This window comes from Carassius auratus, chromosome 10, assembly GCF_003368295.1.
Source record: "Carassius auratus strain Wakin chromosome 10, ASM336829v1, whole genome shotgun sequence".
In the NCBI taxonomy this organism is placed as follows: Eukaryota; Metazoa; Chordata; class Actinopteri; order Cypriniformes; family Cyprinidae; genus Carassius; species Carassius auratus.
In genome coordinates, this window is record NC_039252.1 from 20,452,457 (window position 1) to 20,480,345 (window position 27,889).

The 27,889-nt window shown below is 36.8% G+C and overlaps 1 protein-coding gene across 1 annotated transcript; it reads right to left on the minus strand.

Annotated features, from left to right (window-relative positions):
* Positions 1–372: 372 nt before the first annotated feature.
* On the minus strand, positions 373–27,751 carry LOC113110266 (leucine-rich repeat-containing protein 75B-like). The gene is made up of 4 exons (XM_026274357.1): positions 27,063–27,751; positions 22,563–22,691; positions 18,915–19,027; positions 373–2,148 (listed from the first exon to the last, which is right to left on the minus strand). Exons 1-4 carry the CDS (start codon positions 27,342–27,344, stop codon positions 1,578–1,580), a joined length of 1,095 nt encoding a protein of 364 aa, XP_026130142.1. The 5' UTR covers positions 27,345–27,751; the 3' UTR covers positions 373–1,577.
* Between the last annotated feature and the right edge of the window lie 138 nt (positions 27,752–27,889).

Sequence of the window (27,889 nt, forward strand, 5' to 3'; positions counted from 1 at the left end):
TCACTCGCTAAAATACTGTAGTAATACCATGTTTTTGAATATAAAGCGAGCACTGATATTCTTTTAAATACACCAAAAATACCCGTCATATATGACATGGAAACAGTCTTACAGTACCTTCTTCTTTCTATTTTTTGTAGGAGACTCCCACAACCGATTCATCAAGTTAAGATGTTTAATTATACATCCCAGTATTAGTGACAGCACTGCTGACTCCTGTAATTACTTACATGATTTCTGGGAAACAAATTAGAGAAAAACACATTAGGCAGGCAAAAAAAAAAAAAAAAAAAGAAAGAAAAAACCCTGTCCAGCCTGTATCTCAAAAGCATATTGTCAAATGTCTCATAAACACAATGATGTCCAGTCTGCTTACAAATAGTATGAGTTTATTTCACACAACAAGAACAATCATTCATTAGCGTTTATTCTAAAACATCCAGGTGCTTGAAGCAATTAAGAGTCACACTGTTTGTGACATTTCTACTAGAATTGAACACATTAACTGTCAACTACAAAGTAAAACTAAAAGATGGAGACGACCAGCCGGCTAACTAAAAAAGCCTGTCGTGTAAACTGCAAATCAGACACATGTCTGTACAGGAAAAACCACCTGTGGAGCAAAGGGCATCATAAAATAACTCAAAAGGTCACATTTACTGTCAAACACTCCGGCATTAATATTTAATAAATGAACTCTGTTACATCAAATTTGTAAAAAAACAAAAACAAAAAAAAAAACACTTATTTTTTCCTATAAAAACATTGAAATCAATTTCACTGTGACCATGCAAACATGGTTTTTGCACTGATGAAACCCTGCCAGGTGTTTATGTGTCTTATAATGTTGCAAACTGGATGCGATTGACTGAAAAATAATCATGTTGGACTCGGTTGTGTGGCATTGTTAGTCTCTCGGCTGCCTGTGTGTCCTGTTTAATGAGCTCTGGCTACAGCTACATTTACATCATGAGCCTCCGCAGAAAAACATCACACACGCAAACACACAGACATCAGTATCCACTCCAGCAGCCTCTTTTCTCTCTTCTCTCACCTCTCCTCGCTGTCCGCGCTCGTCTAATTGAGGCGAATCTACCCTGGACAAAAGCTTTCTCAGAGGGGAGCGTTTGGCCGTATCTGTCACAAGCCAAATGTGAAAGTTGCACATCAGAAGCCTTAAAGTTGCGGATGTGGGCGGCAAAGACTGCCTTGTGGTGCTCGTTTTATGTCTTACAAATTGGTCTCGTTCTGTTATTTTATATGTGGTCAGTTAGTGTTTGACCTGAGATTTAAGTTGAAAATTTAAAACAACAGATTGACTGAAGCTTTCTGCAGCAACTGGACTAAAGAATGAAGATGGGGGAGTGAGGAACAGGTCCTGATCTATCTTTCCCCCTTCATTCTTTTAAAATCCCGACTCTAGGCACCAACTTGTCTTTACATCACCATTTTATCTCATGGCACTCCATTTAGGTTTTGTGGCAAAGGGGTGTTTAATGCTTTTACAGCGTTGATCCACTTGACCTTTCTTTGGAGTGTTAGAATAACAAAAGAACAATACCAAACAGCAAAGTCCATCACCTTTCACAGTAACGCAATGTGTTTTTCTCTTCTACACTCCAGGGCTCCAGCACCAGATGGTCTTCCAGCTCATCCTCTTCGTCCTCCTCTTCCTCAAACACACTGATTTCCTCAGTAGAAGTCTCTAGGCAGTAGCTGCTGCTTTGACCCTCACTGTATTCGTAGATGGTAGGTAGGCTGCTTCTCATTCCAAAGCGTCTGCGTAGGGCGACCAGCAGCGGCTGAGGCACAGTAAAGATGTCCACATTGTTGCCCAGGTCCACCCAGGCCAGACTGGGAAACTTTTTGGGGTCCTTAACCACCTCGATCAGGTCTTTAAGGATAGCTACAGTCAGCCGGTTACCGTTGATTGCAAGGGTGGCGAGTTTGGGTAGCACTCCTAAGAATGGTAAGAGAAGTCGTAAGCACTCATCTTGGAGCTCTGTGAAGCTGATGTCCACCGCTGTCACAGAAGAACCATTGTTCTGAAGGTAGTATGCCACACGGTGTAGATCACGGCCAGAAAGAGGGATACCAGACAGATCCACGGTATCGTTCGTTAATTTCTTTTTCAGTGTTGTTTTTAAACTGTGAAAGAAAAAAATTAAGAGTTAGCATATTACATTAAATTACCATGCTATGGTGTCAGTCATTATATAGAAAAATAAACACGGCATATTTTTATTCCATTATTTACTTACACATTATTACAGAATAATGTGTCATTTAACAGAGCATTTTAAATATGCATATTGCAATGCAATGCAATATACCTATTCTTTTGATTGTATTTTTTCTGTTTTAAATGAGTTTTTTGGTTTAGAACTGTGAGGGGGTGGAGCTTAAGGGACTACTGTCACATACATGCTCAAGTCCAGGGTATTATTCTCATCCAATGTAAGCTGCTTTTTGAGGCCAAGACTTTCAAAAGTTCTAGAACAGACCTATAAAGTTACACTGAGACAACCTTTCACATGAATAATTAAATAAATAAACAAATAATCCTGAAGTATTAGTGGTTGAAAAGAGACTTTTAAGGATAAAAGCAGGCCTGGAAAATCCTGGAGAGGCACCACAAGAATGCTGTTAACAAGCACTGGTTCAGTGGAAGAATTCTCACCTGCCACTGGAAGGTTGTTATTCACTGACAGCCAATCAGACTGCAGGATTTCAGCAAGTTGCCAAAGAGTGGAAATGATCACAGAGCCAATGTCAAAGTCATGCATTATAATTATTATTTTTTACTTATTTGGACCTCGGTTTCAAACTTGTGCAATTTATAAAACAAAATAATACAATTTAATAATACATTACAACTGCATAGTATTTTGAATGTGTGTCTTGTATTTTTTGGGGATTACAAGACAAATTATGATGAATAAATAATTAATATTAAAATAAACACGGTAAAATAATAAGTAATCATGGTTATATTAAATATTAAATGGCTTCTGAAATGCAAATAAGAGGCATTCAAATTGAACTCAAACTGAGTAATATTCAAGTATGAAATGAAAATTGATTGAACGATGGAATAATTTAAGTCAGACTTAAGTTAAATGATCAATTAAGTGTTCCCAAAAGCAAAGAAACAGTCAAATATTAGTCTTGCGAAGTGGAACACAGCACTCATGAACTGTTTTAAGAAGAGTAAATCTCGATCCAAATTATAAAGTAAAAGAAAAATAGATTTCTAACAATATATAGATATTACAAACTCACACTAAAAAATAAACTGAAAAATCCAAATATACAGTGTATACATGAGGTAAATTTTACTAAGGGGCAAAAGAATATCTTTTTTTTTTTTGCCACTCATCTCTGTCTGTCCATCTTGTAAAATGCAGACTCTTTAAACTCTTTCCAGGTCATCTCTTTCTGCATGACCTGAGGCTGTTAAATGGAAAAGAATTTAGCAGGGCAATGAACATTTTTACGCCAGGAAAGCCTGTGTGTATGTGAGGACTGACCCTCCATTTGACAAAATCTGCACAAGCGACCAACGTGTTAAGTTTCAGAGAATGGAACAAGAGGTTTTTTTATATATATGCATTTAACCATTTCCTACTTGTACTTTCAGGCTACTAAAATACTTTACATACTTAAGTAGAATAAATATCACATATATCACAACCTTAAGATTTTTTCTCAAGTACTATTCTAAACGGTGTCTTCAATCTCTACGAAAGTAATTTTCTGGTAAGATATGTGTACTTTTACTTAAGTGTGGCTTTCAGGTGGGTTAATTTATCCACTACTGCTTTAGGAAAAACAGCCTTCGTTATACAAGCAAAAAACACTAAGAATTCTAAGAATTATTACAGTACATGAATTATGTGACAGTATATTACATTTGACTTGATCCCCATAAAAGAACATTACTCATTCAAACATCAGTCATCATTCAATCTCATAATCCAGGTCATCGGTCAGAAAGGGACAGGCATTTTAAATCTGACTGCCAACTGTTTCTAACAGTGATGACCAATGCTGTTTGTGATGTGCAGAGACTACACAGCGCCTGCATTTCCCCCTCTGTCACCGCACATTACCAATCAGCACGTCCTCCACATATCCATATATGCAATACTGAGCAGCCTCAGTTAAAAGCTTATTTCAAAGCACTGAGTCAGGCACAGTACTGTGGGCTTTGGATTAGATTCTCTCTTCGACTCACAAAAAAGGAAAGAAACATGGAAATTGAATGTATGTATGTATGGATGGAAAGATAGGGTTCAATGAGTCTTTGTTCTTGCCCAGAGCGGTCACGTTGACAAGCAAGTCAGGGCTGTCAGAAAAAATGAGTGCACACACCAAAAAACGAAAAACTGTGAAAACTCGGGCTGACGGAGATGTTTGCAATCGTGTGGTTTGCTCTGAGGTACTGCTACTGTAGCTCCCCCATATACTTGTGTGCAGATGAAGTCGTTGACAACACAGCAGCCGGGGGCAAGGTATTCCTGAAAATAATTGTAAATCAGCTTGTCTTGAATATTTACATCGACATCAAATATTCTGAATATCGAGGTAGTCATAAAGACTCCAATGCATGAGCAACGGATCCATGTGCACTAACTATGCTTTAAATTAGAGAGCTGACAACTGAACAGCAATGCAGCTCCCTCCTTCATTCACCCTGCAGCACCCCACCCCTCTGCAGCGGGGAAAGTCCATCTGCTTCTCCTCTGCCTGGCATGATAGCATTACATTCAGAGGGGCTTTTGCTGTGACTGCAGGATTTGGACTTCCTATGCCATGTGCTCCATTGTTCTGAGTTTGGGCTTGTCTGATTGGATTAAGGGCTTTCCTACAGGGGCTGCCTGGCACGCCGCTAGCACTGTTCTGCATAGGAGCCAGAGGTCCAGCCAAACGAAATGCACGGATCAGCCCTTTTCATAAACAACACTGTGTGTTGGTGTCACAGTCGTGAGGAAGGGTGCTGAGAGCTCCTGGAGTTGGTGGGATGGGGTAGCTAGCAGACTGCAATCCAGAATTGGCTGCCCATTTGCAAGGCAACATGGCAGCGCTTATCCTGGTTTAGGCTCAATGCATCCTTTGTCCTTTATCTCAGGGACATTGTTAACATGGGCGCTGACATTGTCAGGAACATACCATTTAAGACTGAATTTTAGGTAAAGTAGCAGCGCTATACATATAGCAGTGGTTGCTTTAGAGTTGATTATTGTTTGTCATTTTTCATGTTCAACACACAATAGATCTAATTTGAACCGTACATATAGTGTGCATCCCATCCAATAAATCACAATAGGCTATGCTTTGTTCTTTGTTATTATTGATATACATACATAAAGTTTTATACAACTGATGTGCACATAGATCCCACAGAGAAATTATGAAATTTGAAAGGTGATTTCCAGGGTTATATGTAAGGTCAGTAGACAAAACCGGTCAATGTATTGATTAAATGAACTGTGGAACAATCTAGAATCCATGGAGTAATTGAACAATCTGCTTAATGAGAGATCTACGGGCTCTAATTGCGTCATACATCCACTCTGCCCTTTGGGATATTGACACGTTTTCACCAAGAGCTTAAATGACCTATAATCTCAAAAATAGCTACTGTAGATACTATAAGGAAACAAGCATAAAAACATAGGAGGCTGCTGCATTTAACACATTCTGACAAATTTTAGTCCAATTAAATAAACCAAGAAAGAAAACAAAATAAAAGAATTAAAACAAATTTCATTTTGGTGGCAGGCAATATCACTGAATTGACTGCCCAAGTACTTACTTTTCACAATTACACCTTCATTTCCATCAAACACATGGTTTATTTAGCTAAAGATGTACTTTGTGTTTTCTGCACAGTAAAATGTGTTGACTTAGCAAACCTGAGATGTACATGCAGAGCTTCAGCAGCACTTGTCATCACTCACTAACTTAAGGGTAAAACCTATTCAAAAACCTGTCAGTGCAAATCTACATTCCACGCCACCATGACTCTCAAAATAACGTTGTCAAAACCTTCTTCAGATGATTTCTTTAGTAAGCCCTGACGATATGGCAGGTTTGAAGGCCTATTTGCATTAATATTGCCCCATACTGGCACTTTGACATATGCTCTATATATGCTTATGTCTCTGAGACTTTATTTAGATTTAAAGGCGTGATGTGACGCCTGGTGCCTCTGCTGAACGGACAGTCTTAGTCACATTTTTTGATTTCTCCCTCTTCTCCATGGGCTCTGAATCTCTATCGGGATGATGTTTGAGGTCATTCTGAGCCTTCTGCGGATAGTAATCAGGTTTTGTCTCTCTTCAGTGCCACATGCATACACATTTTCACAGCCATCTTAAATCTGAACTGCACAGAACAATGACTTTCCAGTTGGCTAATCCCATTTCAGTACTGGTAAGATAGTCGATGCTATATATATCAATGTGGATAGTAGAAGGAAAACCTGTGTAAAAGCTGCAATGGCTCTCTGTATTATTTGCAGTTCTGCTGTGGTAATTCTCAAAATATTAAAGCCATAATTAAACATTTTTGCAATTGCTTGCACAATTTTTGGTGATTTTTTAAAGTGATTTACTCTAGACTGAACCCATTTTTTACATGCAAATTTTTTTAATTTTTTTTTTTGGTGTAGTTATAATTCATTAATGATTTATATATATAAACACACTTTAAAGATATCAAAAAAGACAAATATTATTAAAATATATTTAATTATTTCAATAATAAATATAAAAATAATTATAATTAATTATTAAAACTGTAAAACTAACATTGCATTATAATGTTATTATATATTATATAATAACTATATATAAAATTATATATAAAATAAAAACAATTATATATTTTTGTGTTTATATATATATATATATATATATATATATATATATATATATGATGCTGATTGGCTCCTGCAGGCTAATGATTGACCCATCTGGATTGGTGCATTCAAATTTAGGCATGCACTGCTATTGCAGATTTCTGTTTTCTTGTGTTTGCCTGGTGGTTTTCATCTAGTGTGGGAGGAAGCTTATGGTTTCGGATGTCGTTGAAATTTGAACTTGAAAAATGTACGATTGCGCCTACAGAAGAACAGTTTGAAAAGTGTCGGAAGGATGATTTATTGTTAATTGCAGATTTGTTTTATATAGGCATGTCTCGAAATGCGCTTAAGAGGGAGATTAAGGAGGTCTTGCACAAGGAGTTGGTAAAGCAAAGGATTTTACCTGGTGAAACTGAGGTAACGGGTGTTGCAACAAATCCAGTGTTTTCTGATGACTTGGACGCTTTAGAAAAGGAGCTCAAGTCTGATGAGGACAAGCACATAGATCCCGATAATCACATAGATCCCGATAATCCCTAGAGAAACAAATTTTGAGTTTTGGGCCAAATGTTGATTTTTGCTTTTGATAGGAAGCACCTAATCGAAACACAAAAATCTGACTTGTTTTAATGCTGTGATGGATAAAACCTTGTTAGATGATCGTGTTGTTGCTTATTTTCTAGATGGAGTACTTATGCGTAAAATGGAGTTCGGAAGGAAAATGTGACTGGAACTCTGTTTTCCAGGTAGTTGTGCCTAATTCTTACAGAGAATATGTTCTACGTGTTGCTCATGACCATGAATTGTCTCGACATTTGGGGATCAAGAAAACCTATAACAATCTGCTAAGACACTTTTTCTGGCCTGGCATGAAAGCTAGTGTAGCTAAGTATTGTCGATCGTATCATGCTTGTCAGGTTGCTGGAAAGCCTAACCAGGTTGTTGCCCCAGCACCATTAAATCCTATTCTGGTAATGAGCGAACCTTTTGAGAAACTGGTAATAGATTGTGTTGGTCTCTGGGCGAGAACTAAGTCCGGCCATTCGTATCTGTTAACTTTAATGTGTTCTGCTACCAGGATTCCAGAAGCAATTCCGCGACGCACCTTGAAATCTCCTGCAATTGTGAAGTCCATTAATAAGTTCTGCACAACTTTTGGTATGCCAAAAATAATTCAGTCAGATCAAGGATCTAATTTCATGTCCTGTGCGTTTCGTAAGGTAATGAAAGAATTGAATATCAAACATTGTGTATCCAGTGCATATCATCCACAATCACAAGGCGTGTTAGAGAGGTTCCATCAAACTCTTAAGTCTATGCTTCGAACTCACTGTCTTGAACATGAGAAGGATTGGGATGAAGAGGTTCCCCTTTTGTTGTCAGAAATACTGTCCAGGAATCCCTTGGATTCAGCCCAGCTGAATTGGTCTTGGGAAATTCTCTTTGTGGTCCATTAAAGATGTTGCAAGATCAACTTCTTTCTCAAAGTCACTCAGTTAAAGAACAGAATGTGTTGGATCATGTGATTTAATACCATTAAAGATTACATTCTGTCAGGAAGTTGGCACGGTTTAGAAAGTTCACAGTCTCAGATGAAAGGTTTGATAAAAGCCCTGATCAACGCTGATTTGAGCCTGGTGATGAAGTTCTTGTGTTACTGCCTTTGCCTGGGTCAGCTGTTCAAGCTAGATTTGCGGGTCCATATGTGATTGAGGAAAAGTTAAGTGACACTGACTATGTGGTAAAAACCCCTGACCGGAAAAGTAAAGTGAGGGTATGTCATATTACATGGTAAAATTGTATGTTTCTCGTCCTAAGCCTGAATACACAGTTCCACTTCCTGTTATTGTATCTGTGAGTGCAGTCTCCTCTGACTATTCACCTAGTGTAGATGATCTACGAATTGGAAGTGCCTGATTGTCTGACATTTTTCAGAAAAATTCTGAAACCCTTGCGGTAATCGATTCAAAACTGTCTCACTTATCTAGTTCATTTCAAAAGGAACTAATGCAGTTGATTGAAAAGTATTCTTCCGTTTTCTGATGTGCCCACTGTAACAAATGTGTTGGAGCACGACATTGATGTGGGTGATCATTGTCTTGTTGAGCAAAATGCTCATCGTATCAATCCAGTAAAGCGTGAGATTATGCAGAAGGAAACGCAGTACTTGATTGAGCATGGTTTAGCTGTGCCAAGTTCAAGTCCCTGGTGTTCCCCATGCCTTTTAGTTCCTAAACCAGATGGAACGTCACGCTTCTGCACAGATTACCCAAAAGTTAATCAGTTGACTAAATCAGACTCATTGCCTCTTCCTAGAATAGATGATTGTGTTGACCGCATTGGTCAGGCCAAATTTGTGACAGCTAGATTTACTAAAAGGGTATTGGCAGGTGCCACTCACTGATCGTGCTTCAGAAATCTCCACTTTCGCTACTCCAAATGTTTTCCTGCAATACAAGGTTCTTCCCTTCGGCCTGAAAAATGCTCCTGCCACTTTCCAGCGATTAATGAGCAATATGCTTTCTAATGTAAAAAATTGTGAAGCCTACTTTGATGACGTTGTTTGTTACTCTGATACATGGGGAAAGTCATTTAAAGATTCTAAAGGAAGTCTTCTCTAGGTTCCAATAAGCTAATCTCACCCTCAATTTAGCAAAATGTGATTTCTGTCACGCAAAGGTCACATATCTAGGTGAGGAGGTCGGTTATGGTATGCTTCGACCAGTGGAATCTAAAGTTCGTGCCATCATGGATTTCCCCTCTCCAACAACCCATACTACCCATTGTTTTGCATTTTGTCGTTTCTGTCTCCTTTATGTATTTGAAAGTGTTTGTGTCCAGGTAGGATGCTGATTGTCTCCTGCAGGCTAATGATTGACCCATCTGGAGTGGTGAATTCAAATTTAGGCACACCTTAAAAGCCCTGATGTCACTTCCTTTCTCCAGTGGAGAGGAGGGAGAGAGAGAGAGAGAATTGCTGGTTTTTGTTGTTTGGTCTCTGTTGAATTTTGATACTATTTTTGTAAGTAGGAACTGTTTGGTATTTTGACCCTATTGCTTGTTATGATGCAGATTTGGATTCTCCTCGTAACTCTGTTTGTCTGATCTTGTAAATAGTTGTATATTATTGTAAATATAAAGGGTTGGGAGGAAGTAAGGAGTTTGACATCATTTTTTTTTTACTGTAACCTTTCGACATCTGTTTTTTTTGGTTAGGGAGTTAGGTTAAAATATTGTACTTTTATTTTACTTTTATTTTGTTTAGGGTTTAAGAAAGAGGTCTTAAACTATGAAAGTTTTGTTTATTATTTTTGTTTGGTTCAATTAAAAACCCTCTAAAGAATCCCCGTTCCCCCTTCTCTTTTCACGTTGTGCCTTTACCCCTAGAAGGGGCGTAACACATGACCAATGTGTCACACAAGAAACATTTTATTACGGGTAAAAGCAAAGAGCTTTCTCAAGACCTTCACAACCTTATTGTTGCAAAACATACTGATGGCATTGGTTACAGAAGGATTTCTATACTTCTGAATGTTCCAGTGAGCAATGCAGGGGTCATAATCCGGAAACATAAAAACATCATTTCACCATAATCCGGCCATGACCAGGTGCTCCTCGCAACATTTCTGACAGAGAAGTGAAAAAGATTATCAGAAGAGTTTTTTAAAAGCCAAGGACCACTTGTGAAGAGCTTCAGAAGCCCAATCACCTGATTTGAATCCAATAGAAAATCTATGGAAAGAACTACAGATCAGAGTTCATAGAAGAGGCCCACAGGAACTTCAAGATCTGAAGACCGTTTGTGTGGAAGAATGGGCTAAAATCACACCTGAGCAATGCATGATGTGACTAGTTTCTCCATACAGGAGGTGTCCTGAAGCTGTCATTACAAACAAAGGCTTCTGTACAAAGAAAAAAAGTGTCCAGAACTGCGGGGTCTAGTTTATGTTTCAGTCCCAGCATAGCTGAGAATTAACAGTGATAAAATTTAAATTAATCATGTGAGATACTGGCCTGTCATAAAGACACTCACCTACCATAAACAGCCCCCACTGCCCTCAATCTCTCAGCATCCCACCTCTCGCTTGTTGTGTGGCACTATGAGTTGATGCCAACCTGCTTTAATTAGCCGTCAGAAGGCCGCTGTGGGCTTAACAGTGAGTGTCAGACTGAAGTAGTGCCAGTTCCTGGAGCAGCTAATCCTGCTCAACACCCCCCCAGCACTCCATCAACACAAACACACGATCACATGTGAGATCCCTCCAACAACAGCAGTCTCGGACATCGCTGGCTCTCCATGGGGTTTCACCTGCATGGATCTGAGCGGCTGCTTCAGCTGTGCCAGTGGATAACTCATGCTACATGCTAATGTGAAAAGAATGTTACGGATTAGGGAGGAAAAGGATCAAAATTAAAACAATTTAGAAATTATGTTTCGTATAAAGCAAGTTAAGCCATGATTTTTGTGCCAATAATTTCAAGACTATTACACACATTTTGCTCCAAATTTGCATTACTGTTATATTGTAAAATAATTAAATAATGAAGAATATAAAAAGCATGGAATCAAGTTACACCATGATAAATGGTACTATTTGTTCTGTATTATACACAACCCCAAAATCAAAAGAAAAAAAGAAATCATATTTTACATGAAGAAAATAAATGTAAATGAATAAATCTTAATAATAATAATTTTTATAATTATAATTTTATATATACACAGTATAGACCAAAAGTTTGGACACACCTTCTCATTCAAAGAGTTTTCTTTATTTTCATGACTATGAAAATTTAAGGCATCAAGGGCAATTTGAGCAAGAAGGAGAGTGATGGGGTGCTGCGCCAGATGACCTGGCCTCCACAGTCACCGGACCTGAACCCAATCCAGATGGTTTAGGGGTGAGCTGGACCGCAGACAGAAGGCAAAAGGGCCAACAAGTGCTAAGCATCTCTCGGGGAACTCCTTCAAGACTGTTGGAAGACCATTTCAGGTGACTACCTCTTGAAGCTCATCAAGAGAATGCCAAGAGTGTTCAAAGCAGTAATCAAAGCAAAAGGTGGCTACTTTGAAGAACCTACAATATGACAAATTTTTTTGTTATGTATATAATTCCATACATAATTCCACATGTGTTAATTCATAGTGTTGATGCCTTCAGTGTGAATCTACAATTTTCATAGTCATAAAAATAAAGAAAACTCTTTGAATGAGAAGGTGTGTCCAAACTTTTGGTCTGTACTGTATATATATATATATATATATATATATATATATATATATATATATATATATAAAATATTGTGGTGGTTTTATGACTTAATTAAAAAAAGAAATATTTTTGAACGATTAAACATGTTTTCCATTATATTCTCATCACTGTGATACCTTGAAAAATTAATTTAATTTAATCACCAACTATGCAAGTGGACATTACATGGCACTTTCTATTGTATGAAAAATGGATTTAAAAGCATATAAGAAGTAATCTAAAGCTAGACAATATAAAAGTTCGTACAAAAGTTCATAAACAAGGTTTAGCAATTTCATATTACTTATCAGACTGACTGTTCCTAGAAACTCCAAGGAAGACCCATTTCCAGCATAATCGCGGGGTGCTTTCAATGGCGCAGTAATTTTGACGAAAGGTTTGTCTAATTATGCGCAAAGATAGGCCCGATTTGAATCAGATTATAAAACATCCCCGTAGTAGTGTTATATCTGCAGCCATTGAAAGAGCTCCCCTTTGATAAGAGCAAAGAGTAATGATAGCAATAATTACAATGATGCTAATAGCACATGATGTGTGTGATAGCATGGTGCTCCTAAAACGAAATCTTCAAAAAAGGCACTTCAAAGCAGAGCTGAAGCTCAAACCCTGCTCACCGCTAATGCTACATGCTTGTAAGCATGAGTCTAAAGCCTGCACCTCCCTTCTCTCTGTCCGTATGAGGCTGTGACAGTTGAGTTATTGGAAAGGCCCGTCTGTGAGGAAGTGATGGATTATATAACCGTAGCACAGCGGGCGCCCAGCCAGCACAGTCATTGCAAAATGGCTAGAGAAACTGTATTAAAATGTATTGCTCCAGAAGTGGCTGATAGCCGCTTTGAGCTCTGCTACTGTACGGAGGATTGGTGCCGACTGTCTGCTCGGCCTTTTTAATGCGTCAGCCCTCTGGGAATTTATGTGTCTGCACATTCGCCTGGTTTCTGCCAAGGCCACAAACAGTGATGTGATGTTTATGCTAATCAAAGCGTTTGGAGGGCAAATGCATCTCTTCAACAGGAGGAAGAGGTTTTATGGCTCTTGTTTGCATTCATGCTAAAACTGTAACATCTTTTTCAATGTCTGTCAATATTTCTGTTAAACAGACTTCCATGCCTTACGGAAAGCACATGGTTTTGCTATAAAATGCATAACAATAAATATATTATTAAATAATAAACACACGTTTTGACTGTACCATAGTGTTAATGAGTGATAAAAAAAGTAAAAATGAAAAACAAAAATTTTCATGATAATAATTTCAAAACATGAAGATTTCATGATTTCAAAACATTAATAATATATTCAAATTTTACCATTAAAATTATTATTATATATATATATATATATATATATATATATATATATATATATACACACACACACACACACACACACACACATATATATATATATATATATATATATATATATATATATATATATATAGCAATAAAAAATAGTTTTACCATTGAAATTATATATCTATATCTATATCTATATATATATATTAAATGTATATTTATATAAAAAGTAAATATACAAAAACTTAAAGCCATTTTTGCACACATAAATCAACTTTAATTTATTTTTATGCAATAAAGTAAAATTTGAGTTTTTAATGGAAATTGTGGAAGGAGATGTGAATATTTACAATACACTAGCTTTTTTTAGGGCACCTAATAACATTACAAATCAGGAATAAGCTGCTACAGTCATACAAACACACATCTGACAAGGATGTTGTCTTGTCCTGTTATTTACAAGGGGCTAAATGTTCTGTACCCAAAGTTCCCCATGTGGAGATCAACAGGCGATTAATCACGGATAAGGCTTAACTCTGTTGTCAGGGTAGAGACTGCAGAATGCTGTATCTAATAGGATTAAATTGAGTGAAGTGAAGTCACTCTACACCTCAACCAGGGCAAAGGGGACGAGAACAAAGCAGAGTGATAACTTAACATCAGTTAGTTCAATAAAAGAAGGGCGACTGGACAGTGAAGAGAGAAGATGAGTCAGACCTGCTAATGACCTTTCTACCATCGGCTCTCTAGAGCTGAACAGACACATGGTATTTAGGTCAAACACATTTAAACGTGGTCAACAGAGAGGTCAGGAAGCAGAAATTAGAAAAATACATCAAAAGTAAATCAGTCGAAAGGAGAGTAAACAGCAGAGACATGAGGGTTAGAGTGTACACTACAGATTTAAAACTAGAAAACTAAAAATAAATCAAATGAAATCAGAATTAATTAAAGGCAATGCAAAAAACACATAATTTATATTTTTATGCATTACAGTAATAGAAAAATACATATTTTAAATGGCAATTTGAGAAGAAAATGAATTTAATTGTTATGCCACAATTAAACACTTTGAGAACCAAGATACATGAATTTGATAATCAAACATTTTCATGGTACATATCAAAATCCTATTAAAGTACCATTATGGTTACTGCCACAGCATTTAAAAAAATAGATATAATTTACAAATTATACTAGATAATATTGTTATTATATTGTAATATACATGCTATAAAATTTGTCTTGTTTTCCAATAAAAAAAATTCTAAACATCCTCAAACTCATTTATAATACAGTATACATTTCCTCAAATTCTCATTAAAATGTACAGCATTTTTTAAATGATAATTAAATTAATATTAATTAAAACAAAACCATCATAAATACTACAGTTGTGTACACATAAACTTACATTTTATATTTAAACAAACTTACTGACTTATATATTATATTTTATAACTTGGAATTTCATTTTTTTTATGTATCAATAAGATGAAATGTAGATGTTTGAAATGTGAATGGGGAAGCAAATATGTCTAATTATTATTCTACACTGCAAAATGTAATACCACAAATAAATACCATGGTATATGAATCTGATCATCATAAATGATTGAAATTCCATTGTAGTACTATTTGATAGCCTACCACTGGTATCTAGAAAGTGTTTCGAAGTAATTTTCTTATATTTCTGAAGGAATTGAATTATTAAATTCAAATTCAAATAAAAAAATGAATTCAAATTAAACTCTACACAAGCCAAATTTCAAATGGAAAGCAAAACTCTAAGATCAAAGGACCATTTCTCCTATAATCTAAAAGACGCCTCATTGAGTACATGTCCGCAGGAACATATGGGACACAAAACATGGATGTGGGATGCAGAACAGATCAGATGCGGATCATTCTGCTCGGGTTGACGTCATCTTCAAATGTGGGCTAAAACGCCAAGCCGCTCTTGACGGACACGTGCGCGCGGGTTTCTGTCCGCCAGCAGTGGGCACATGCATCACGTAAGCTGAAACCCAAGCTGCCCCACATGTGCTCAACTCAATCTGTCACCCAATGTTTTCTAGGCCACTGTGAGCATCCACAGGTCCTCTTTTGGGTCAGACTCACTCTGCTGTGAATTCTCTTTCATCACGCTCTTAACTGAGGCTCTCCACTGACCGGACAGCGAGGGGTCGTGTAGGTTTAACCCCAGTGGCACGCAGCCAACACGCTCCACGTATCGCTTATCAGAATGAGGAGGATGTTAACTGACAAATATCAACTCCTCGCTGGTTTTAATGCAAGCGCAAACGCTCCCCCAATAAACTTGGCATCAAAATGATGCGTGCGACCCCGAAGCAGAGCCAAGACCTCCATCCGGGAGGGGATAATTACACAGGGGGCTGCTGCTGGTTCATCTTCACCCCTGCTGACTGCTTTATTAAACAGATTCATCATTCCTATTGGTTTGGGAGGCCGTTACGGCTGAGTGGAGAACGGCTGCCTAGCAGGAGCGCGGCGTTGATGAAATAACAACTGCTGCTGTGCTGTTTCATGCTCTCGCACGAGGGGCTTTTCCAGGAGCTATCAAGAATATATGGGTGATTAGCCTGGAATCGAGAACAGACTTTAAAAACACCAGAAAACAACACTGGCTTCTCAAGTGTACAGGCACACAACTGAGCTGCTATGAATGTTACAAGTATGAGTAATCAAAACACTCTTATCTCATCTATATAATCAGAAAATATGAGGGTATAAATACATTTTATGTACACACACACACACAGACACACACACGTTTTCATAAAACTTTGTAAAAACAACATTTTTATATTAAATGAAAATGTAATTAATTATATATTTTTAAATAATTATATATACATATTTTTAAATATTAAAACTAAAACAAAAATTATGCATTATGATATATATATATATATATATATATATAGAATAGTTATAGTTACACACAAAATATAACTATACATAAAACTATAAAATAAAAATTACTATAAAATATTTATCAAATATAAAAAGTATTATTATAAAATATATACTACTGTATATATAAAACATGATATATGTATAAATAAAATTCAGTTTATTAAAATCTATGTAATATATAATTTAATGTTATATCATTTTCTAAAAATAATCCATAACTATGATCTAGATTTATATACTGTAAATAAAATATGTATTAGAATATGCTCAAAAACACTTATCATAAAATCCTGCATATGCCGCTATGAATCCAAAAATTCCAAAAAGAGAATCCAAGAGAATTCCACTACATTGGAGGGCAATTTAACACAAAGCTATTGAATAGTTTCAATAGTCGTGAAATAATGCAGAAAAGTCGTTTTCTGAGAAAAATGTTGTGTTCCTCTCAAAAAATTATCACTAACTGGTTTGGATCAACATGCGTTTGAGTAAATAATGACCAAATTCTCCTTTTTGGATGGACTTTCCCTTCGACTCTTGTTCTAGCAGCACAGATGCTAACAGATGCAGTTTTTCTCAGCTCTCTCTCTCTCTACTCGAGTCTCTCTGATACTCTGTCTTTCAGGTTTTCCCCTCCGGCCAGCTAACCTCTCTCTTTAAAGCTTTTCTGGGAGAGGTGCTAGGCAGAAAAAAAATCAATGTGGTTTAAAGGAGCCTGAAAGCTCTCCTAAAGAATATCAGAAAAAGGAAAGAGAAATGGGGGACGTCTTTAGAAGCTGAGAGCATAAGCAACACCGCATCTTTCCTTTCCTCGTGTTCCCTTTAAATAGAACAACGGTCGGCCTGACAGTATCTTCACACTCTAACAGGCGTCTTGTTCCGCTTAAGCATTCAATCTTTTCCCTCACGACCACCTCCGAGAGTGTGACAAGACAAACGGAGGAGGCATTTCTGCAGATTAGTCTTTCATAACAAAGACTGAAAGAGCAGAGGTTCACAAATCACGCAAGCGATGACGATGACGGTTTCTTGTTGTTTGGGCTTGTTTGGAGATGAGTTGCTGATAAAACTATTTGTACCAAACTCGTTTTCTATCATGCTACAAAAATTAAAAAAATCCACTAAAGGAGCTTTTTGCATTTGTCTCCCAAATTCTGGAATAGCCTTCCTGATAACATTCGGGGTTCAAACACATTTTCTTGATTTAAATCTAGATTAAAGACACATCTCTTTGCCCAAGCATTCACATAATGCATCTCATAATCTTGTACTGCAGTTACCGTATATCTGATCAAATGCACATTATTATTCTTTTGCTTCAGTTAAACAAATCAATTTTGCTTGGTTGAAACAGCAGCTATGCTAATTATGTGTCTATTTGTTTTTTGGTTTTTTTGCCTAGGGATATGGGATTGCCCACCTGTGGTAATCTAGGATTTACACAAGCTTCAATCTGGATCAAGAACACCTGAAAAGAGATGATGCCAACACCTCAGAGGACCTCAGATGATGCTAACCCTGAAATTGATTGCAACATATAATAATTGATGTTAATAGTGTTCATCATTTGTTTGATTACTTCTTTAATTGATTTTTCTGTAAATTTCTGCCATATGCACATAAACTGACAGTCACCACTGATAAGCTACTACTAAATATATTGTAGAAACGTATTTTTCTGTAAGGTTGCTTTGCAACGATTTGTATCGTGAAAAGCGCTATACAAATAAACTTGAATTTAATTTAATAATTTTTAAACAGTTTCATAAAACAGTGAAAGTCAAAAGAGTTCAATAGAGACTTTCATCATTCATAAAAAAACTGAGACGTTCAAAATATATTTATTTGTGTTCAGCAGCAGTGTTATTTCAGTAATTACAATTCAATTACAGTAATACACTTCAAACTTCAATTAATAAATAAGTAGTTATTTTTATTAATTTGATATTTTTATTCAGATTTTGAATCTGTTTTTATTTTCATATTTTTTCTTTTAATTTTAAGTAGTTTTAGTACATCAAGTTAAACGATATGAAAAAAAAGAAAATATATATATATATATATATATATATATATATATATATATATATATATATATATATATATATATATATAAAATATATATATATATATATATATATATAAAATATATATATATATATATATATATAAAATATATATATCGGTTAACAATATATATCTTTTTTTATGGTTTTATTTTTTATTTTTGCAGTTTTAGTTTCAGTTAACTACACTAACCGTAGTTTTGGATGGTGAGGGTGAGAAAATGATGACAGTATTTTCATTATGAAACCGTCTGTGATCTGTTAAGTAACCGATGTAGCTCAACAATAACCCAATAAACATTCATACCTTTTTCAAGCATCTTATGGAGATGTCAAGAATGGCTAATCTCATTTCCTTCTAGTTGTCTGTATTTCAATCTTTCAGCACAGAGTTTTCTAACCTCTAATGTCAGTTGTTGTGGAGGTTGTATCTGAATAAGTGACAGATGGACAGACGCAAGACTCTTACCAGGCTTGAGACTTCTTCCTGGGCACGTTCTGTCTGCTCCACTTGGAGTGAGGGGTCAGGTGATAGATCAGTTGCCTGCAGATCTTCTCAGAGGACTTGAGAGCATCAGACTCCTGCAAAAGTCAAGATGAGGAGAAGCGGGTGATGAAGAGCTATTCTGGGAGATGGGTAGCCAAATAAAGCTCCAGTCTGAAGGCTTATGGTCACTGACAGAGAACCTTAAAAAAACTTGAATGTTTACCATGTCTAGTGCTATTAAAAGGGTTGTAGGGAGGTTAACTGCTCAAGTTAATCTGTCAGTGATTATGATTTAGATTAAATGTCATTAAATACGCAATAAAACCCCATTAAACATGATAAAATAACTGTAATGTGGCAACACCACAGCAATAGCTTTTATAAAATAGTCCAATAAAAGACACTGATATTTTACTATTAACTTGTCAAGATTAATAATCTTTAGAAATCAATCAAGGTAAGATTTTTTTATGTTTTTAAAAGAAATCTCTTTGTCTCTTGTCTCTTGGAACGGTCTGTGAACCCTCAAGCACAAGTTGACTGTGTGTGTCTACAACACCAAGTTACATGCAAGTACATCTTTGAATATGCATTGATTATTATGGTGAATGAAGTCAAGTTGACCCTTCCAAACGGCGGACGTGTCGATGTATCTGGAGTGTTTGAATCAGAGTTATGTATAGATGCCCTATCCGCCATTTTGGAAGGGTCGACTTGACTTCATTCACCATAATAATCAATGAATATTCAAAGATATAAAAGCTTATAACCTGCTGTTATAGACGCACAGAATCAACGTGCTCAAAGGTTTGCAGACTGTTCCAAAAAAGGTGGATGGCTTATGTATCGCAACCCATAGAAACAGTCACTAATGAGGCATCTACGAATATATATCTTGAGTCGAATAGGGAATCTATACATATCTATGGTCTGATTTCTTTCTTTGCGTATAAATTTGAGCAGTGTTATGCAAATCTTCCAACACTGTGAAGTAGATATGTGGGGGAATGTTTAACAGGTGTTTTAGGAAAGTGTGGAAGAGTCTTACATTTTAGAAAGAATATCTTTTCGGGGTTTGAGAGTTTACAAATCTTATATATGCACAAACAACTTGTAACACTCCACAGACAAAGGAAAAAATTCAATTGCATCAAATGACCCCTTTAATATGTAGGGTTTTTTTAATATTTACAATTTTTACTAAAATGCATGGAGACATTCAATTAATTCATATGCGAGGGGGAAATTGCTTAATTGTCATGGAAATAATGTCATATTGTTAAAATTATCTTAATGGTCCTAAAAAAAAACAACATCATGAATATCATATTGATTTTGATTTGTAAGCAGCAATTAGTGCTTCAAAGAGCGGTACTTTTCCTTAATATGTAGCTTGAGATGAAGAAAATGTCTTAAGTTATTCATGCCATTTTGAACTACTGGGTGAGAGGTTGGTTTGAGGCATTGGCTCGCGTCTCTGTTTAAATGGATTGGCCGGAGCAGAGCTGAGTAAATCTAATCAGTGCTGAAGCTCAACAACACAAGCGAGGCAAGAAAACACAAAAGACTGGGCTAAGCCATCGACTGGAGTCGACTAGCTCATACCATCAGTCTAAGAAATGACAGGAAAAAAACATGTACATCTTGGTGGCCTCTTGACGGCTATTACGTCAAAACAAAGACGTTTTTGAATCTTCAATGTAAATCAAGTTTCTGGTGGCAGAGACTGACATGAACTCTCTTAACAAAGACGCCGTCCATTCGATGACGTGCGCTCCAAAAGGGGCTTTTATTGTCTGAAGGATTTACATGGACTTTCAGTCAGCTACTGAACATCAAGACGTAGCTCAATATGCAGCTGCCACAGTTTAATGAAAAACGGTCAATTGTTAGACAGTTAAATGAAAAACAAAATCTATGTGCTACCCACAAACAAAAGCTCATTAAAATGCCTTTCCATATTTCCCATGATTCCCATCATGAAGAACTGCTGCGATTGAGGATCCCCATCAGCTGACTCCTGGGACTCAAAACTTCATTAGTTGCTGGTGTCGTGAGACACACTTTATACTGTATTACAAGCAGTGCTGGGGAAGTTAAGCAAAGCTACAAGCTCTCCACGTAGATGATGCTAAACCAGAGACAAGATCTCATAAAGATAAGACCACATGCAGCTGTAAAGACCCACCTTCCACTGAAAAGAGCCACCTAGTGTATGTACAGCTTTTCAGTTCATTCGAGCGAAAGAAGCTGATTTTATGACACAGCTGTTGTGCAGTTTTGAAATATATTATTGAAGTGACATCTCTTTCTTATTTGAAGTTATTTAAAGGTGCAAATCACTTAAAATAAAACTAATAAAATATTTATTATTTATTTAAAAAGAAATTATGAATTGATTATGAATTCCAACTCTACATTCAAGTTCTCTATTTTAGTTACCCCTCAACACTGATTACAAGCATCACAAACGTCTAACAGGTTTGGCTTTCAGGCAAGACATCTGAATGGCATGAATCCATTTCTTTCAGACGCAAGGTGGCTTTTCTGAGCTCAGTGGGATGGGATTTGGTCTACCTGTCAGCAGGTAACAGGATGTTTATTAAGTCGGAGAGGAAGAAAAGAAGCAGAGAAAATTGAGAGCCCTTCAATCCCCCGTCCTCATTTTCTGGGTTTAGATGCTTAGCTCCTCAAAGCTTCTGCTGCGAACGAGGCTAGCAAGCATTTTCACAGCTGCACACTAAGAGTCCAACTGAGAATAAGAGAAAACTTCACCACAAATCCAGCCTGAATACTCTTTTTTTGCCATGTTAATATAACCCCACTGTCCGGCTCGGATCTGATCCAAAGCTTTTTCCTCAGCAAACGCAAAGCTACAGCGCAAATGCTGTTTGTTGGTTATTTAATTTATAGTATTATATTAATTTCAGTTATTCTTATTCTTATTTGTGTGAAAAGGAATAAGAGTTGTTGGTGTTTTACTGCCACTACTGTTAATTTCAGCTGGAAGCTGCAGTCAGTTGTATGTATAAGTTTGTTTTTGGAGTTTTGCACATTGTTCCAAAGAGTCTATGTTGGAAACTTGACAAATGTTGATTCAATTTGCAATTCAAAAAAAGTCTCGAAGGAAAAAGGACAAGTCTTGCCCCTTCAAGTGGATCTATTAATGGAAAGTGCTCCTCTCGCTGGCCTCTCTGTCCAATTAAGTCCAAACAGAACTGTGGGATTTCAGCAAGGAATGAAAACATCACTGATGGCTCTCTTGAGCAAAATAAAGGTCAGTGCCATCTTTCTGTACTTCTCATGCTTTGCAAACTAATTTAGTACAGGGCTGAAGCGTGAGCGCCCAAACTCCAGTCCTGGCCATGGGATGACAGCTGCCCGTGGTCTTATACAGGCAGCGAGGCCGTAGAATTGGCCCGCCAAGCCTCTTACTGCCAGCTAAAAATAAACGTTTTACATATCTGGAAACTGAGTAATGGACATGTGCACAGGTTTTGGCTCAAGCTAAAGCAGGGATCCAGAGTTAATGTTGACAGCTGTGGGCTGGTATCGAGTCAAACCCTTCGACTAGCCACCTCATGAGTTTTCGTTTGCGATCATCTTCACTTATTAGCGCTGATGGCTTACCCTCTTTGGACACTGCATGTCTCGGGCCAAACTGAGCAAAAGCTCATGGGAAATTGGATCCACTAGGTTGAGGAAGGCAGCGTTCTTGTAAAGGATGTCGTTGAGAGATGTTCCTTCAAGACCCAGGTCCTGTTGAGAAAGAACACGGGAGAGATTGTTAAGCATGTAGGATTACAAATGCGAGTATAGGTCACTGATAAATTCCCCAACTTAATCCTTTCATCCTAAACCTCCAATCTCCATTCGCGAGATTACACGCGGGGCTTTTTTGAATGACATGGAGATAAAGTAATCTTTCCATCGTGTTTACTTCTAGCGCTTCGAAAGAAAGGAAACTCTAAGTATAAGCTAGACTAGCACAGCTAACCTTTAAGTCCAGCTTCTTTACGTAAGGCAGAGAAAGTGTGTGCAGACGCAGTGACAGCTTATTAGCTAGGCTTATCGTAGACAGCTAAAGTGTTCTCCCTCGCTGAACAGCCAAGGCAAGGGAGTCTGATACGACCAGCCGGGATCAAAAAAAAAAAAAACATGCGAGAGATTGAAGACAAAATTCCCAGAGGACCACGTTTCTTGTTTAATCCACTGGCTAGTGCAATTAGTAGGGACAAAGTGAACATATAGAAGTGAATACAGGGGGCGAAACACATTTGATGCCTCCAGGCAAACAGCAGCATCACAAAGCTACAACTACACAACCCTGTGAATCGATTCAGAGACAGATCCCCCAGAAACTGATGAAGAAGTGGAAACCTCCCTTTAGGTCTCACACTGATATATTGCATGTCTTTTTCGCAGGCATTCCCAGACATCTGGAAGCTCCTCCTAGCCCTCTGTTTTTCATCTAGAAAGCATAAGCACAGGTCATTTCTGCTTTTTGAACCCTGTAACCACATGAATTTGATTGCACTGTAATTTAAGAAACATGTTATATAAAAGCTTTTTTCAAAATTCTTTGTACTGGCTGTTTTTACACGTTCACAAAAACAAGTAGAATAAACAACTAAAGTCAGTAAAAAAGTTTAAGAGGGTGTTAATTTAAACTTAATGTTTTAAACATTTAAAACTGTAATGATATATCGGTTTTGGGCAAAATCAAGCCAAAAATGTATTTAATTGTGACATTTAAATGTTATTTTAGCATTATTTATACACAATTATAGTATTTATTAACATTATGAATAATCTTCTTAAGTTTGAATTTTCATTTAATATTTTTTGTTATGTTATTTTATTAGTTTTTTACATCTTTATATAGTATGCAAGTATACATATAGTATACAATTTTCATCTAATATTAATATTTTATTTTATTGCAACTTTATTCCAATTCCTCAAACAATACCCACTGTGATAAAAGTAAACTAACTCCTTTGATTTCCATCTTCATCCAATGTATTAAGACATGCATGATGGAGACATGGAAATAAACTATGATATGAAAAACCCAGACAATATTGCAAAGCAGAGTACTATCTGGGAGATTAACATGCAATCAAAGAGACAGCCTTTTAAATTCAGTGTTATTATACAACCACAAAATCTTTGTACTGTAGCATTGACATCCACTGCATGTGCTCAGTAGAGCATGCAAGCAGAGCTGTTTCCTGCCTTGGCTCAATGAGAGTCAACGGCAGAAAATGAATTGCACTCATTAGGGCACAGGAAGAGCTACAGCAGAGATAAGGGATGTTGTTTTTGTCCTCCTCTCTTTGGTTCATTCTCTCTCTCTTGGGCAAAAGGAAGCATCCTGCTCCATCATTTTGACCCCCCAGTTGATTAACATCCAATCCATTTTTCCCAGAATTGAAAAACTGATTTTCAGTGTACAGAAATTAATTCCTTTCAGCAATCTACAGCCTTAAAAGGTAGTGAGCTTTGCCTTGACGTGACCCCTCTCTCCTGCAACAGTATTAGAGCTTCCAGGTCTGGGGTAAGTGAGACGCCTCCATGTTTGGAAAGCTTTTCGACTGGATGGGCATCCATGTGACAAAGTGCCATATCTAGAGAGCGCTGACAGTGATGACTGAAAATGCACTTAACCGGGACTAAATCTGAAATATGAAACAGCAATTTAAATGACTAGTATAATTCGAACCAACTAAGTATCACCTACCAGCTGTCACGAATGATACTTTAAATCAAATGGATAAAAAAAAAAAATCCAGTGGTCCCTTGAATGTGAACTTAAGGTAAACAATTACCTCTAGAGGTGTGTGATATGTATCGTCTACGGTAATACCGTAATTGTTGTTTTAACTGTATACAAGCTGACATTATTGAGTATGTCACACATCTGCAAAAAACAAACAAAAATATGTCCTGAGTTCAAATCACAGCAAGATGAAGCTTATAAGAATGCAGTTAAAAAAGGCTCATAATTCAAGTTATTGAAGAAAAATTACGTTTTTTATATTTATAAGAAATTATATAGCCTTGTTAAGTAATATCACTAGAGCAAGAGTGCAATTTTCCTGAATTTAAGCTAACAAGTGAGCACGATTGCCAATGTGATATTAATTTAATAAGACAATTAAAAAGTAATTATTTAGTGAGTAAAATTTTAGACTTGTCTGTTTTTTATTGGGGGTTTTTTGCCACTGAAAATAGTTCCAAACAAACCTGGAGCAGAATATTTGCACATCTCAGAACATTAATTGCGGAACAAATCATTTGAGTCAGTGATTCAATGATCCATTCGTAAAGACAGCCATTTGGTTCATTTTCAAATGAATCAGACGTTTTAAATGAATCATTTTGAATGAACGATTCAATGAATCACTGATTAAGGGACGTACGGCAACCTACTGGTGGTTGTAGTGTCTTTTTTATTTTTCAGGTCTAAACCAGCCAAGGTACCATTGGGCCTACATTTTTTAGCAACCTCATACAACTGTTTTTAAAACACTCAGAATGCCTTAACAACCACACAACAATGTCATGACAACCACTTGGCAATCTTTTCGGACAAACAAGCAAAGAAACTGTGACAATCTGGTTTTAATTGACTGTTTTCAAGCCATCAGATCTGCCATCATTTCATTCTGTTTCAATTATCTTTTGATCCAGATGTCCAGACTCTCCCTCCAGATGTTCAACAAGCTAGAAAACATCACATTAAAATTACTCACTTGTGTAAAAGAAGCTTTTCTCAGCACCTTTTATCCAGTGAGAGTGGACCTGGAGGACCCTCATCATCAGGTTGCATACATTGAGATGTTCCTTGATTTCAGGAACCTCTTAATCAATAAACACAATTCAATGTCACAGAAAATCCTTTATAAAGGCCAATAATACGTTCTGATTCTCTCATAAACACTTCAAAGCTGGAACTGTGGTACTTCCATTAGCATACGCAGGATCTGAACCACTGGATTACAAGAGAATCTAACTACACAAGATAAAATGATGGACTTACAGAGCATTGAGGTACCTGTCAGTCATCAGCTGCAATATCTCGGTACTAGACCTCAAAAGCTGAACTGTTCATCAACAGCTATCAAAACTCTCAGTCGCGATCGAGACATGAAGTGATAAGGTTTGGACCCTGTTGGTTTTGCTCTGAGTGGTATCTAGTTTGTGAAGAAGTTATGAAACAGGTTCTGTCAGGCATTTACAGAAAAGCTATTCAGACGGTTTTTCCATCATATTCTACGATACAACACAAAAATAAACAAAACATAATGAAAAATCATATGAGAATCTGAAATGTATTTACTAACAACCTAAAGGAAACTAAAGGAGTTTTCTAATACAAAAATATGAATGTCCAAAAATCTATAATGAAATGGTTAAAAAAAACGCCATGGTACTTTCCTGATTTTTATATAAATTGATGTCCTTATTTATACCATAGTATGAATTATGATTATAATTCATAACAGGTAACATAACAGAATTCATTAATAAATGAAATGTATTTAATTATTGTATTTAATGTATTTAATTATTAAACTAATAATATTTATACCAATTTACTAACAAAATAACAGCATGGTATTTATTAGGCTACATTCTATTTTGGAAAAGGGTCTGAACATGTGAGTACCATAATACACCATAGTATTTTACCTTATAAATACAGTAGTGTATTTATGGTAGGCTACTTTTTTAGTACCTCGGCACATATTAGAACCATGTTTAGTACCAAGGTACTCCCTTAGTACTGTAGTAAAGCACAAAACTGTAGCAGTGCATACAATTAATTAATTGCACCCAGATTTCTTGTATTAGAAATATTTGGATTCCGTTTGAAATTCAATACTTTTCATTTACCAGTTTGAGACAATATTTATTTTTAAACTCTGGAATACATGGGCAACTGCAGTCTAGATACAACAGAGAGATATCATTTGTGATTTTTCTTTTTTTAAGTGAAAAATTAATGCTACAACATCAGCATCATCATCATCAGCAGCAGCAGCATCAGCAGCAACAACAACAACCTGTAGTTCTGTGTAAGAAACTAAACATTCTGGTTTATTAAAACATGATGTTTTGTACCTTTCTAAGCAGTTTCAGAACATCGATGGCTTGCTCCAACTTTTGCTCCTTCAGCAGGCTTTGGATCTCCCGAACCCAAGCCACTCTCCGGACGTACGGGCTGGGACTGGATTTGCGCATCATTCCGGGGAGCTTGTCGGACTTGAGCATGAGAGAACTGAATAAAAACTCTCCTCTTCCTCCACTCTTCTTCTCCACATCCCGCTCATGATGCTGTCGACCCCTCCGAAAGAAAGTCGCCTGGCTGTCCAAACTACTTTGCCTAGTCAGCTTCGATCCCATGTTTCAACTTTCCTATCTCAGTATCAGAATCGAATAACACAGCCCTTCTTCATAAAGCAGGTGTAAAGTAAACCTTATAAGCTCTCTTTAGTTGGTGCACGCTCATAATTGCACTTTGACGTGTTAAGTTGCTCGTGTATGATCAAATTCATCAAGTAAAATTCATACTGAATGCACGAAATGATAAAGATGTCACTTTCTCCTCGTTTGTCTTGTGCCTGCGCGAGTCCGTAGTGTTTGTGTTCTTCCAGGCTTCCCCAGACGCCACGCCCATATCTCACTCGCTGTCCAATCAGAATACTCGATTCCCACATGTGTTTACAGGAGACACGGATCCGCCCATTTTTAAACAGCTCACTGTTGATGATGGGAAGCCCGTTCTGAGGTGTGGATGGCATCCCCGGGTTGAAAAAAAATGACAAAAAGCAAATCCCCTTGGTAAAAACACCATCCCCCCTTACCATCCATATACAATGTGTATTATGAAAAAATTACCATGCAAATAAAATGTTACAATTCTTTAAATGACTTTTCACAAACTGACT